Source organism: Megascapheus bottae, chromosome 16, assembly GCF_031878675.1.
Source record: "Megascapheus bottae isolate mThoBot1 chromosome 16, mThoBot2.hap1, whole genome shotgun sequence".
NCBI classification, from domain to species: domain Eukaryota; kingdom Metazoa; phylum Chordata; class Mammalia; order Rodentia; family Geomyidae; genus Megascapheus; species Megascapheus bottae.
In genome coordinates this window covers 3,303,220-3,318,177 of record NC_143524.1, presented here as the reverse complement: position 1 = coordinate 3,318,177, position 14,958 = coordinate 3,303,220, and the positions used below count along the sequence as shown (strand labels likewise).

Genomic DNA, 14,958 nt, shown 5'->3' with positions numbered 1-14,958 from the left:
TACCTGTAGGATCATGATTGTAGTCCCAGTCGTTCTCTGGGGCTGTCTCACTGTTGGGGCGGGTGGCAGGTCGGGGGGGTGGCGTGGGGATGAGGACAGAGGAGGGAGTAATGGGGAGTCGGAACTTGCTGGCTGTGTCTCCAGGTAACCTAATAATTTCAGACTGATGCATGTCTTTTATCAACTTCCTAAATTAGGCTTAACCTGAATATCTTTCTAAATATGATTTAAATAGTAGAAAACAATATGGTCACTTAATGTTTCTTGTAACGTGTTAGAAAATTTGTGGCTCAAATTTCAAACATTTCCTCTTTTCTGGCAAAAATGTGTCTGAAATTATTTGATTTTGAAAAAGGAAAAACACAGCAGCTTTCAAGCTGGATAGCGGTGTAAATTAAGGTGATTTCTGAAGCACAAATGGGCAAATGGTATATAGAATGTCATTAGAATCATGATATCACTGTCACTGGTCCTGGGGTTGCCAGGCCTTTTCTGATTATCAGATGCAACAAATGACGTCCAATTTTATTGACCAGTTTGGCTTCAATGATGAGAAGTTTGCAGATCAAGATGACATTGGAAAGTAAGTATGTTTTCAACAAATTGTATTTTTCTACATTGTCTCCTGTACTCCTGCTCTTTGTGACTCTAGTACTTTTTGAGCTCTTTACCATTCCTGAGTTAGGAGAAACCTACTCTGCCAGTACTTAAAGCCTCGCATTCAGTAAAGGGGCATCGTGGGCCTTTTCCACTGAGTTTTGTTGTTGCTTTGTTTCTCTGCTGGGGATTAAACTCAGAGACTTCTACTCTTCTCCCTGGGTCTTTTCTGCTCTAGGCTAGTACTGGACCACTGAGCCATACCTATAGTCCCAGCTTTTTGCTGGTAACTGAAGGTAAGACTCTTGGATTTATCTGCCCCATTGGGCTCTGAACAATGATCCTCAGATTGCAGTCTACTGCATAGGTGTATAATAGGCGGAGTGAGCCACCAGTGCCTGGCTTGAGGAGATTATTTTTGAAATAGGAACTCACTTTGTGTCGGGGGCATCCTGGACTACTTACCTTGTCAAGCCATGAGCCACCCTGTAGGCTGTTGTATGCCACCATGCCTGTGAACTTCTTTGCCCAGGCTGGCCTAAAACCATAATCTCTCATCATTACTTCCCATGTAGCTAGGATTAGAGGATTGAGCTACTGCACCTGGCTTAATTTTTTTCATGTATTTTTATTGTAATTATTAGAAGTTACATTATATTCACCAGATAGAAGGTTGCATTACTTCACAAACATTGATATCCTTTCTCATGTCTTGGTCTCCATTTCCCTCCCCCCACCTCTGGCTTAAATTTTTTTTTTTTTTTTTTTTTTTTTTTTTTTTGCCAGTCCTGGGCTTGAGCTCAGGGCTTGAGCACTGTCCTTGGACTCTCTCAAGGCTAGAGCTCTACCACTTGAATCTCAGCACCACTTCCGGCTTTTTTGTGTGTATATGGTACCAAGGAATCGAACCCGGGTCTTCGTGCATGCTAGGCAAGCACTTTAACCACTAGGCCAAACTCCTGGCCTGACGGCTTAATTTTTATAAACTTTATTATTCCTTCTTTTCTTCTTCCCCTATTCCTTCCCTCCTTTTAACTGCTTCCCAGGTCTTGTTGGTATCAAACTTAGTTCAGATGATCATCTCAGAACAACTGAGACTGTAGGCATGACTATACCTGACATGAATTATCCTCGTCTTAGTAGAGTTAAGTTGCATTACTCAAATGAATCCCTATGTTGTGTGCTGCCTAGTCTGAAACATGGTAGTTTTAGGAATGTGCAATGATACTGCATTTCAGCACACAACCAATTTGGCAGGAACAACTGCCTGTGTGTATTCTCAGCTCTAAAGAACTCATAGTGGGGAGATGTGGGCTTTAGCAAGAGCCAAACCATTGAGTGGAATGTGGAATTATGGGTGCTGTACAGAATTAATGAATAGAACAGGTATAGATAGATACTTTGCAGAAATGGGAATCCGTATTCTAGCAGCGGCCCTAGAGAAAGGCAAGAGATGAGAAAATTGGAGCGGCTGCAGTTGGGATCTCGGGTGTGGCAGTCAGAAACCCTCTCTGTGTTCAGAGCACAAAGTGTGCTGTGCAGCTTTAGCAGCAGCACTTTCCAATAACACATTGAACTACAGCCAGTGGAGGCTGTTGTTTATAACTAATTTCAGTTTACATATGTGTGATGCTAAAATATTTCTATGGCACAACATGCCAAACTGACACAGTGAACAGCAGAAGTTGAACACTGTCAGCTGCCTTCAGAATTGTCTCATCTTAGTGTATAAATAACAACAACATCTATTTCTATGATATTGAAGTATCCAGGTTTGGATTCCTGTGTTACAAGCTAGGAATCTGTTCTCTTTAAAACGAGGTGCTGGTAGCGCATGCCTGTAATCCTAGCTTCCCAGGAGACTTAGATCTAAAGATCATGGTTCAAAGTCATGTTAAGTTAGGTGAGCCAAGCTCAGAAAGGCAAACCATGCATTTCTTCTCTCATATACAGAAGCTAGATCTAAAATACATTAAGACATAGTGATTTATATAGGACTCTAGGCATTCATTCACAGTGAGACCAAAGATGGTGAGATCAAAGATGGATATTCTTAGGAGAGAGCAATGCCTGTGTGCATCTGAGACATAATGTTACACAGATCGATATGTATCTAAGACATACAAGCTCTCAGCCTAATTTTATTTTCTAAAATTTATGTGCCAGTGATTGCATATAGAGATTCCCTTCTTGAGTACTTCCTTGTTAAACATGACATTTGAAATATGATGTAAAAATCGGTGTTAATGAAATCTTTTAATTTAAAAAAAGTACCCTTGAGAGAAAAATATCTAAGGAACAGTGCCCAGGCCCTGAGTTCAAGCTCCAGAATTAGCACAGAGAGGGGGTAGGGGGAAAAAGAGGGAGAGAAGGGGAAAAAATTTCAATTGATGATTAATAGATCTTTTAAGAATTGAATGCTTTTAGCAAAAGAGCTCAAGGATAGCACCTAGGCCATGAGTTCCAGCCCCACAACCAACCATGAATAAAAAAGAAAAGTAATGGGCTGAGTGTTTGGCCTGGTGGTAGAGTGCCTGCCTAGCATGCACGAAGACCCGGGTTCAATTCCTCAGTACCACATACATAGAAAAAAGCCAGAAATGGTGCTGTGGCTCAAGTGGTAGAGCTCTAGCCTTGAGAAAGCCCAAGGACAGTGCTCAAGCCCTGAGCTCAAGCCCCAGGACTGGCAAAAGAAAAGAAAAGAAAAGAAAGGTAACATAATCCCACCTACTCAAAGTTAGGTTTCATGAGCTATGCAAGTCTTTTATTGGATTATGCCTTTGTTAGAGCATATGGTATCAGGGGAGGCAGCATCCTTTAATACAAGAAAGTGGTTTTTGTTTATTGCTAATGGAGGTGTGTGTTGTCTATTTATATGTGTGTGTGGTACCAGTCCTAGGGCTAGGGCTTGAACTTAATTTAGCCGGGGGTCGGGGGAGGGGGGGCAGGGCAGATCACTGTTCCTGACCAGTTTTGTTCAAAAATAACACTCTACCACTTGATCCATAGAGCCACTTCTGGCTCTTTAGTGGTTAGTTGAAGATAAGAGTCTCACAGACTTAACTGTCTGGCCTAGCTTTGAATTGCAATTCTTAGATCTCAGTAAACTTGAGTAGCTAAGACTGCAGATGTGAACCAGCCACCACCAACAACTCTAATGGAGATTTTAATGAGACTGTAAATATTTTAAATACAGAACAATTTATAAATACTGTTTCTGAAAGCCTGTGGGTTATTAACGATTCTTTTTTATTTACAGTGTTTCTTTCGATCGGGTATCAGACATCAACTTTACTCTCAATACAAATGAAAGTGTAAGTATAAATACTTCCTATTATGACCTGTGTGGTATTGGATGGGGAAGGGGAACTGAGTTGTGCTTAGAGTGAGGATGGGGTTTTCTTTACCTGAGAACCTCTGTACTCTCAGCCCATGTCCCATATTGATGCGTGGTGTTAGACACTCAGTGCCTGACTAGGTCCTGTGGTATGAGTTTGCAACATTGACTACACTCACAAAACCACTATCATTTGTGATGATACCATGGACACTTGGTGGAAGGAAGTCTTCTGCTCCCATGAGGGAAACCTCAGCTGGGCCACCCCCAGCCTCTAGACCAGGTTCCTCTGGCAACACTAAGGCAATCATACCATTTGTTTGCACACAAGCTTGATGATTTTAGACTGATCTGGTAAGGCAGAAACAACTTAGCATCTGGGAAGTTCATCCCTGCTAAGCTCAGCTAGTAAAAGCAGAGGCATGGACCTTCTGGTTAGATCTAGACTGCTCTTGATGGACTCAAGGTGAATTCATGAGAAGAATATGGTACTGCCTCTTGTGTGCCCATGTAGCACAGTCTTTTTTTGTTGGTTGTGGGGCTTGAACTCATGGCCTGGGCCCTGTCCCTGAGCTCTTTTGCCCAAGGCCTAGTACTCTACTGTGACTCTTTGAGCCACAGCTCCACTTCCAATAACCCCAGTCTTTTTAGGAAACTTTGGGCTATTTACACAGAAGCTAATGTTCAATGCCCCATCCCCTCTCCCTCCTCCACTTCTTCTGTTTCTCCCTCCCTCCCTCCCTCCTTCCCTCCCTCTCTCCCTCCCCCTCTCCCTCTTCCCCTCCCTCTCCCCCCTCCCCCATCTTTCTTAACCGGCCAGTTTTGGAGTTTGAACTCAGAATCTCACATTTGCTACGTTGATCCTTTAACACTTAAACTATGCCTCCAATGCTGCTTTAGCCGGATAGAGTCTAGCTAATTGTTCTGTCCCAAGAGGCCTTGAATTGTGATTCTTAGATATTAACATCTCATGTACTAATGCAGATTCCAGCTACATTTTATTTTAGCATGTGACAGGCACCCACTGTTTAAAGCAAATTGAAAAGGGAAATTTACATTGATAATGGAAGAAAATAACTTGACATTAAATTGGTTTTGTTGTTCTCTAGGGAAATATTGCCCTCTTTGAAGCATGCTGTAAGGAACGAATACAGCAGTTTGATGATGGTGGCTCTGATGAGGAGGATATCTGGGAGGAAAAGCACATTGCATTCACACCAGAATCTCAAAGAAGATCAAGGTAAGAGAGAGATTGTTAAAGCTATAAATGTAATGAGCCTTGTGTCAGGCACGTGAAGGTCATGAGACATGGAACTGTGTCCAGAGACTATGTTTTTGTTCTGATCAGAAAAAACGCCCTTGATCAATGAGAGTGTGGCAACACAGCCATCTGCATTAAAATACTGCTCCCGTTCAGACTTGTGCAATGTGATTTAGCATCTTCTCATTGGGAACCCATGCTGACAGATGAACCATACAGCACATTGGGCTAATTCAATGATTGCAGATTGTCCCAAGTCATTTCTTTCTTAAGTGTTTTATTTTTCTTCCTCATATTTCTAAGAGTTTATCTTGAAAAGTAGGATCTTGTCCGTTGCCATCTCTGGGTCAAGTCAAGGCCTTTTTAAATTTTTTTTACATAAGTAATGCATGGCATGAAATCGACAGTGAACAAGAGGTATAAAATCAGAGTTAAGACCTGTACTCTGGGCTTCCTTGAAAGCTGCCTGGTCCCTGCCAGTGCCTGGACTTACATTGTGTCTCAAGATCCTGTCTTGCTGCTAGGTACAAAAGCCTTAGCAAGAAGATATGCATTCCTATAATCAAGAGCTAATAATGCAGTTTAACAAGGTCATTGGGCCCACCTACTTCCAGGCCTGCTCCATTATCACCTATGTATCACAAGGTAGCTATTGAAGCTCTAGGGACAGACTACAAAAGACTGATGCCACCAGGTAAGGTGGTGGTGGCTCTCACCTGTAATCCTAGCTACTCAGGAGGCTGAGATCTGAGGATCTCAGATCAAAGCCAGCCCAGGCACAAAAGGACCTGAGACTCCTATCTCCAGTTAACCTCCAGAAAATGGAAAGTGGGGCTTGGCTCAAGGGTAGGGTGGTAGCCTAGAGCTGAAGAGCTCAGGGACAGTGCCTAGGCCAAGTTCAAGCCCCATGCCACCCCCCCCCCTTTTTTAAAGATAGACATCTAGTCAGGCTTATTGTCATTACTTTGGTGACATTTTATTGTGTTCCTTTTCCCATCCCCATCTGCTCTTTTAGGTTAGCTTTTTCTTTGTAGCTTTTAGTTTTTGTTGTTTGTTTGTTTGTTTAGCCTGTTTCATTTTGTTTAGTGCTGGTAATAGAACTTGAACTCAGCTTTTGCCTTACTAGGCTAAAGTTTTACAAAACACCGCACACAGTATCTGACTGTTTTTACTCAGTGTAATTAACTCTTAGAGCCATTATGTTATAGTTACGTCTTGTGATGATAATTAAGTACCCCATTAGGTAGATGTACTATGATTTGGATAGTCATTTTCCTGTTAACAGACATTTGCGTTCTATTCCTCGGTACCACATACATAGAAAAAAGCTGGAAGTGGTGCTGAGGCTCAAGTGGTAGAGTTCTAGCCTTGAGAAAGTCCAAGGACAGTGCTCAGGCCCTGAGTTCAAGCCCAGGACTGGCAAAAAAAAAAAAAAGATATCATTTAAACAACAAAGAAATCAAAGGAAATTTCATAAGATAGGCAATAGGTCAAAAAGAAAGCAGTTGTTTTAAAAATCCATATGAAGATAGAAAAAGAACAGAGGAGCCGGGCATGAAAGTCCCTGAGCCAGGTGCCGGTGGCTCACACCTGTAATCCTAGCTACTAAGGAGGTCAAGGTCTGAGGAACACTGTTCAAAGCCTGCACTAAAGTCCAAGACTCCTATCTCAAGTTAACCACCAGAAAACCAAAAGTGGCTCTGTGGCTCAAAGTGGTAGAACACTAGCCTTAAGCTGAAGAGCTCAGGGACAGCACCCAGGCTCAGACTTCAAGCCCCATCACCTTCCAAAAAAAAAGAGGGCAGCTGGGGAATACAAAATTACTAGATGTTAGAACTTAAACCTGTGAAGCTAGCTCAGTCTAGATGTTTCCACTGATGGTCAAAGAGCTGGAAATATACAGCTCACTGGAAGGACACTTGTACAGACCTTGGGTTTAGCATCAAAAATATTAAATAAAAGGCAGAGATTGTCAGACTGAATTAAAAACAAGACCTAGTTTCATGCACCTTGAAGAAACATTTAAATGTATGGACAAGTGCAGTGTGGTTTGTGCTGTTGAACAGTCTTCAGAATTTTCTGTGTGTAGTTGGTAGCTGACAAGCAGCATCTTCTCACAGCTCGGGGAGTACTGACAGTGAAGAAAGCACAGATTCCGAAGAAGAAGATGGAGCAAAGCAAGACTTGTTTGAGTCCAGTAGCGCCAATGCAGAGGATAAGATGGAGGTGGACCTGAATGAACGTAAGTTGCCCTATCTGTGAGTAACAGTTGTGCTAGCTGAAATTCAATATGCTGAAAACAGGCCAGAGAGTAGCCAGCCACCGTGTGGGCCTCAGAGGGAGCCCTAACACACTCTGGGCTGTGTGAATCACCCACGTGCAATCCTTTCCAGCACCAGGCCTCAGGGGAGGAACAAAGTACACAGTGGGACAGGTGTGAGTCTGGCTAAAGCTTCTGGAGGCCAGTGCTCCACCAGAAGGAGAAAGACAGGTTTGAGTGAAGCTGAAACTGGGCAGGATCATGAATGGGCACACCAGAAGAAGCAGCTTACAGCCTGAGCATGTTTAAATGTGTCCTTCACAGTTCACTTGTTGAGTTTGAACCCTAAAACCTGTTCAGCTATGGTATCTCAGCTACCTGCTAGTCCCTAAGCATTGTCCCTAAGCTCCTTTTGCTCATGGCTAGCACCACTTGAGAAGCAAGCGCCACTTCCTGCTTTTCTGTGATTATTTGGAGATAAGAGTTTCACAGACTTTTCACAGACTTTCCTGCCTGGGCTGGCTTCAACCCACGATCCACCGATCTCAGCCTCCTGACTACCAAGAATTTACAGATATTTACATTTTGCTAGCCAGATGCTCTGGTTCACACCTATATTCCCAAGTACCTCAAAGGCTGAGAAGATTGTGATTGGAGCCAAGCCAGACAAAAAGTTAACCATACCCTGACTCAACAAATAATAATTGGGTATGGTGGTAAGAACCCATCATTCCAGCCAAGTGGGATGTGTAAATGGAGGGGGGCAGTCTCATAGTCCAGGCTAGCCTATCCCCAAAATAAAGCAAAAAGGCTAGGAGAGGAGGAGGTTAAGTATTAACAGTGCCTAGTAAGCACAAAAGTCTTGATATCAAATCCCAGTACCCCTTCCCCCTCCAAAAGAAATTACTGTTAACTTGTAAAAGTTCAGAAAAATGGTCAAGTGAAAGAGCCCTGTGCATTGATAGAGACTACTACCCTGTCCCCCTTTTGTTCCCTGTGGGACCCCCGCTGAAAAGACCCTCAACAACCATCTGTCAGCCCCACACAGTATACATAAGCCATCTGGATCCAGGGAAGAGAGCAGTTGCCTTCTAGCCTTTCCTAGCTCCCTTCTCAGGCAGAAGGAACTGCCTTGTCTATCCTGTTATTCCTGTGGGCCAAGTACCAGATGTACAGCAGCCTCTGCCTCCAGGTGCTCTGTGATCCTGCCGCAGAGGTGGAATGGTAGAAGAGGGTACACAGCCCTGGCCCACCCTGCCCAGGGTAAATGGAAAGCACTTGCTAGGAATCCCTGAGCTATTGGATGTTACTATAGAACACGGTGAGACCACGGAAGGGACAGTAGCCAGAGGACAAATCTAGAATTATATTTTGAAGATTATAAAGGACTCAATGCCTTGACAGATGTGCCCACAAGAGACCTGGACAGGAAAGCACTTACCGAGGACAGAAAAACTGAGACCCTGTGGCCCACAGAAAATGGGTTCAGGAAGGGGGAAAGGGAGCAGATACACTTAACCTTCAGTCACGGGCATCTGTGGCGTTCTGCTTTTCCTCTTAAGTGCAGGCTGGTGGAGGCTTTCACTGAGGTTGCAGTGGGGTAGACCACTAAGACTTCCCACCTGTCCAATTGAAAATCCCTCCCCACTCGACAACCTCCATTTCCCTCTGCCTCTGACCCTGCTTTGAACTCTGGGCCTCACGCTTACCAACCAGGTTCTCTTTTACTCACTAGAGCCACACCTCCAGCCCTCCTTTGTGTATTATTTGAGATGTGGTCTCACTTCCTGCCCAGGCAAGCAAGCATGTGTCTAGGCTAAAATCTGCCTATTGAAGGGTTTCTGCCTTATCAGCACCCTATTGAGAGAGCTTTTGTGAACTTTTCTGCCTTGGGCTGGTCCCGTTTCAGCTTCCTAAGTAGCCAAGATTACAGGTATGAACCAGTACCCAGCTACTATCCTAATTTCTGATGCTGCAATTTGACTCTGAGATACTTTATGAAAGTGGAATCCCTCCGTATTTCTAATTCTTCACTCAGCACAGTGTCATCGAAGTTCCTCTACATTGTGTCAGATACAAGATATTCTACACCTGTGCATTGTGAGAGGACTAAGTGTATAGTGTGCACCCGGGAGACCTCGTCTCAGCTTCCTAACTGCCACTGCCATTGTGACTAGAAGTAGCAGTAGGGATGGAGAGAGAAGGAAAATTGTGTGTGACAGTCAACATTTATGGACCTCATTTCAGGTCCAAGGCCACATGGAGCCAGCGGAGCTGGGTAGAGACCCTCCACCTGCCTCCCCACTGCTAGTGTCAGGGGAGCAGGAATATTGAGAGCGTTTCTTATTCTGCTCATTCTCGGGAGCTTATTTGGGAAGGGCTGTCCCAGAGTGATCACAGAGGAGAAGAGTCCCTTCATAGCTTGATCCAGCTGTAAAGTGGACTTCTGAGTGTAATGGAATGATTTCAGAACTCTGCTTATGCTATCTGTAACTTTGTACCCTGGCATCATTTCTGTGGGGAAAAATTCTTAGAGGCAGCAATCTGGAGGGATTGTCCCTAGCCAAAACAAAGCAGAAGTTTGAAAAATTTGCAATACCCCCTACCTCCACCAGTAAAACACTGAGTACTTCCTCACAGCTACATGAGAAGCTTCAACAAGGTCTTGCATGTACTTACTGGTAGAAAGGCTGGAATTGCAGCTCAGTGTTAGAGCACCTCCTTGGAAAGCACAAGGCCTTGAGTGTATACATGTGCATGTGTGCGCGCGCGCGCGCGCACACACACACACACACACACATAGAAATTGAATTACAGGCTGGGAGTGCGTGGCCCAGTGGTAGAGTGCTCACCCGTCTGCATGAAGCCCTGGGTTCTATTCCTTGATACTACATACACAGAAAAAGCAGGAAGTGGTGCTGTGGCTCAGCGGTAGAGCACTAACCTTGAAAAAGCCCAAGGACAGTGCCCCAGGCCTTGAATTCAAGCCCCAGGACTGGCAAAAGAAAAAAATAAACGACATGAAAGGCAGTCATTTTCTGACGTGTGTATATATTGTTGCCTGCTCTTCGAGTGGCAGTGCTCCGCCTTCCCCAGGTAGTGTGCTGCTCTTTGTATTGTTCTCATCATTGCTGACGTGTCTGGAAAAGTTCCTCCCTCCCTTTCTTGAGTTCCTGGGGTCTTGGGGCCTTGTTTGTTGCCCAGGCTGAGCCTGAACTTCTGGACTCACTCAAATGATCCTCCTGCCTCAGCTTCTCAAGTAGCTATGACTATAGGGAGGTGCCAGCACCCCATCATAAGAGAAATCTCGTGTCATGCTCAGCTTCTGCAATGTCTCCAAATGAAGTTCTTGTCTCTCTAGCACCCACCTGGTCTGCCAACTTTGATGTCCCAATGGAGACCACCCATGGCGCTCCATTAGACTCGGTAGGGTCTGATGTCTGGAGCACGGAGGAGCCGGTGCCAACCAAAGAGACAGGCTGGGCTTCTTTTTCGGAGTTCACATCCTCTCTGAGGTGAGCAAATGTGCACAGTCCCTAAACTTCCCATGGGAAAGTGGAGGGGTAGCATGCTCATGGACATATCCTTAACCTTCAATTGACCTCTAGCTTACTGTAGTGCCTTAGCATACACATCAACCTCAACCTGGGTAAGTACCTATACAGCTATGTAGCACGAGCATGAGCAGAGCTATATGACTAGCTCTCTGTGCTTTGCAGTGAACTGGGATGAGGAGAGTTCCTTTTCTGTTCCATCTTCTGTTCTTAGTCCCAGAGTATCAGATGGGAGCAGAGATGGTGGTACCACCCCATCCCCTGCAGGTTCTTTGCCACGAAGGCAGGAACTTGAAAGTAGACTGGCAGATCCAGTGCTCTAAACTCAAGAGCGTTGCTATCAGTCTTGATACTTGTATGGTTCTTCACGGCAGAACCTCACCATTTTATAACTGTCCCGTGTAACATTGTCATCACTGGAGATCTGGATCTCCTATTTGATTTATCTCTACTATCCCATGTATAGACACTCACAGATAAGGCAAGGAGACATGCCTGCAATCCTAGCTGTTTGGAAGGCTGAGAATCAGAGAATCACACGTCAAGGCCAACCTGGGCAAAAAAAACTCATGAGACCCCCCCCCCCCCATCTCAACTGGTAGCTGCACCCAGTGGTTGAGTCCTGTCATTCCAGCCACTAACGAAGCTAAAATTACGAGAATCACAATTTTAGACCATCTCAGGGTATGGTGGTTTAGGCACAGCTATGATAGGTAGCTTAAGTAGAAGCATTGCTACCCAGGCAAAAAGAGATACCCTATTTCAGAAATAGCCAGGGTTGGGCTGGGAGCGTAGCCCAGTGGTAGAATGCTTGCCTAGCATGCCTAAAGCCCTGGATTCAGTTCCTTGATACCACATAACACAGAAAAGGCTGGACGTGGTGCTGTAATTCAAGTGGCAGAGCACTAGCCTTGAACAGTTCTCAAGGACAGTACCCAGGCCCTGAGTTCAAGCCCCAAGTCTAGCCAAAAAAAGGGGGTGGGGGGGCCGGGAGTGTGACCTAGTGGTAGAGTGCTTGCTTGGCATGCACAAAGACCCAGGTTCAATTCCTCAGTACCACATACATAGAAAAAACTGAAAGTGGTGCTGTGGCTCAAGTGGTGGAGCTCTAGCCTTGAGAAAGTCCAAGGACAGCACTCAGGCCCTGAGTTAGTTAAAGCCCCAGGACTGGCAAAAAAAAAAAAAAAAAAAATTAGCCAGAGTAAAAAGGATTGGAGGCAAGGTTCAAGCAATAGAGTGCCTGTTCTAGCAAGACCAAGCCCCGAGTTCAAACCCCAGTACCTCTAAATAAAACCTGAAAAAAAAAATGTTGTTGATGAAGCCTTCTTCTTTAGTCCTTGCCACGGGTCTCTGGGCTTATTGTGGGAGGGCTTGCTGGAGAAAAGTGCTTATTTTCAGTCAGTTGGTGTTTTTTACTATGTTTTCACAGACACTCAGAGGGACAGTGCCTCCAAGCAGTTTGGCTCAGTGTAGTTTTCTGTAGCCAAGTCCATACTGTATGCTGTAACTACCATGTAGGCCCTGGGGCTTAGTGGTGATGGAGTGTCTGGGAGCTAAGAGCTGGGTATCTTGAAGACACCTAGGAGCATCTTCACAGAAGTGCTCACATTTGGATCCCTGTGTCCCACACATGCTTGGACTCCACTGTTAACATGCTGTTTTCTTTTCTGAAGCACAAAAGACTCCTTAAGGAGTAGCTCTCCAGTGGAGATGGAGACCAGCACAGAGCCTGCGGACCCTCTGACTCCAGGAGCAGCTGCACAGCCAGAGGGTGAGTGCTGAGTGGACTGGCATGCATTTGGGAGCCAAAGTTGCCAGGAACATAAGACAGTGGCTTGTTCTGATACCCACAGCACACCATAGAGCCATAGGGATTGGAGAAAGAATAAGGTCTGTCACTGCAGGAAAGGAGCCTGAGGCCCTAGATAGAGGAACAGTTCAACCTGCCCAGCCCAGGTGGATAAAATCAGGGCTAGATTCTAGGCTCTAGGCCTGGACCTAGCTGTTCCCCGGAGCTTGCTCTGCTGAAGCACTTGCCTGGGCCCAGGGTCATTCCAGGCCAGGACTGCGTACTCACCTCCACCAACAGACAAAGTGTTCCTGGGTATCTTAAATTCCAGGACTGGTTTTACTAGAATGTTCACTGTGTCCCTACTGAGTGGCGCTTTTGGAGAGAAGGGTGTGAGGAAAGGGGACATTATGGAATTTGCACATATATGAAGGCCAGAGCATTAGGAGGGGACACAGCCCCAAGTCCTTCACAAAAGAAAGAGGTGCCACAAACAGACTGAGAAAGGAGTCCATCTGTTGCTCTTTTTTTTTCCCCCAGTTAATTTTATTAGGGTGATGTACAGAGCAGTTTACCTACATAAGGTAGTGAGTACATTTCTTGTCGAACAAGATTTATTTAAATTTATACCTTAACTATTTTGTTATGTTACATATAACAATAGTCCACTGTATACTTATACCACATTTTGTTTCTCTGTCCATCAGTTGGCAGATGTTTTAATGGTTTCCACATTTTCTATGCCGTGAACAGTGTTGCATGGCCTGTCTATGTACAAGGAAGATCGTGTTTGAACACCCGTGTTCAGTTGTGTGTATCTTTCATTGAATGCTCATTGAAATTCCTATTAATCTGTTCGTTTATCTTTGTGATCTCTAAGTATCTTTTTCCCATAGTCTGGATATGAGACTCATGTACAGAATTTGCTAATGTTTTCTTAATTCTATGGGTTATCCTTAACACCAAGTATGCTTTCATGTGGCACACAGACTTTTAATTTATGAGGCTTAAAATTAAGCCTTTGCTTAATTCCTTTGCTGGTGAGTTCAGTGTACATAAAAAATTGGAATGTCCACAGTCACAAAGGTTTAACTTTTATTTCCTTCTAAGTATTGTCTATTCCTACTGGTTTGTTTTTCTGTTCATATTCATATTTCATATCCTTGTGCTAATGTCACACAGAATTTCTGTAGTTGTAAAGTTTGTTTTGCGGAGGGAAAAGGTTTGTTATTATTGAATAGGTGGCCTCCTCAATTAGGCCCAAAGAGGTTCTGGCAGGAGTCACATGGGCTATGTTTGAAGGGTGAAGAAATTGGAGGAAGCACAAAATAGAGTTACTTGTCTAGGAAATAGGGGGACTTGGTTCAAATTGAAGAAGCAAAGATAAAATTCTCTAGCATGGTCAAGAAAGAGGGTGAGCCTGGCACTGGTGGCTCACGCCTATCATCCTAGCTACTTAGGAGGCAAAGCCAGCCTGGGCACAAAAGTCTGCGCGACTCATATTTCTAATTAACCACAGATAACCCAGATAACCAGAAGTGGCACTGTGGCTTAAGGGATAGAGTGGTAGCCTTGAGCTGAAGCACTCAGGGACAAGTGCCCAGGCCCAGAGTTTTTCCCACCACTGACAAGAAAGAAAGAAAGAGAGAGGGAGAGGGAAAAGGAGAGGGAGAGAAAGAAAGACTGAAAAAATAGGCTGTGAAATGGGATGAAGCTGAGAGGTGGGGAGATGCAGCTGGGAAGGTAAAGAAAGCCTGAGACCCAGTATCTCAGACGTGCCTTGTAAGAAGCCAGTGCCCTTTAATAAAGAATTTAGCCAGGCCGCCACAAGCATACCATCTCTCTCTGGTCATTATGCATAGCGGGAGCAGGGAGTGGCAGTTAGTTAGCATGTGTGCGCATCAGCTGGGATTGTGTGCTTTTCAGCGTCGGGGAGCATGGCCATGGAAGCTGGCTCAGACGGGGAGGAGGATGCAGAAAGTACAGACAAGGTAACTGAGACCGTGATGAATGGCGGCATGAAGGAAACGCTCAGCCTCACTGTAGATGCCAAGACAGAGACTGCCGTCTTCAAAAGGTAACCAGGGCCACGGCCTCCCACGCTTCAGGTTATCGGGAGGAGAGTGGAGAGAAGCCCGAGACGTGAACGTGTGCAGCAGT

At 44.8% G+C, this 14,958-nt stretch overlaps 1 protein-coding gene across 12 annotated transcripts in view; it reads left to right on the top strand.

The window, feature by feature from the left end:
* Ppp6r3 (protein phosphatase 6 regulatory subunit 3) overlaps nt 1–14,958 on the top strand; it is a 112,085-nt gene that overhangs the window by 88,324 nt on the left and 8,803 nt on the right. For 10 of the 12 annotated variants that reach the window (XM_090347208.1, XM_090347207.1, XM_090347209.1 and 7 more), the window contains 7 exons: nt 486–583; nt 3,857–3,911; nt 5,044–5,174; nt 7,316–7,437; nt 10,817–10,970; nt 12,683–12,780; nt 14,725–14,875. In XM_090347208.1, the coding sequence (XP_090203334.1) occupies nt 486–583; nt 3,857–3,911; nt 5,044–5,174; nt 7,316–7,437; nt 10,817–10,970; nt 12,683–12,780; nt 14,725–14,875 (809 nt within the window). The remainder of the gene's footprint in view (nt 1–485; nt 584–3,856; nt 3,912–5,043; nt 5,175–7,315; nt 7,438–10,816; nt 10,971–12,682; nt 12,781–14,724; nt 14,876–14,958) is intronic. The other 2 variants (XM_090347204.1, XM_090347201.1) reach the window with 1 other exon arrangement.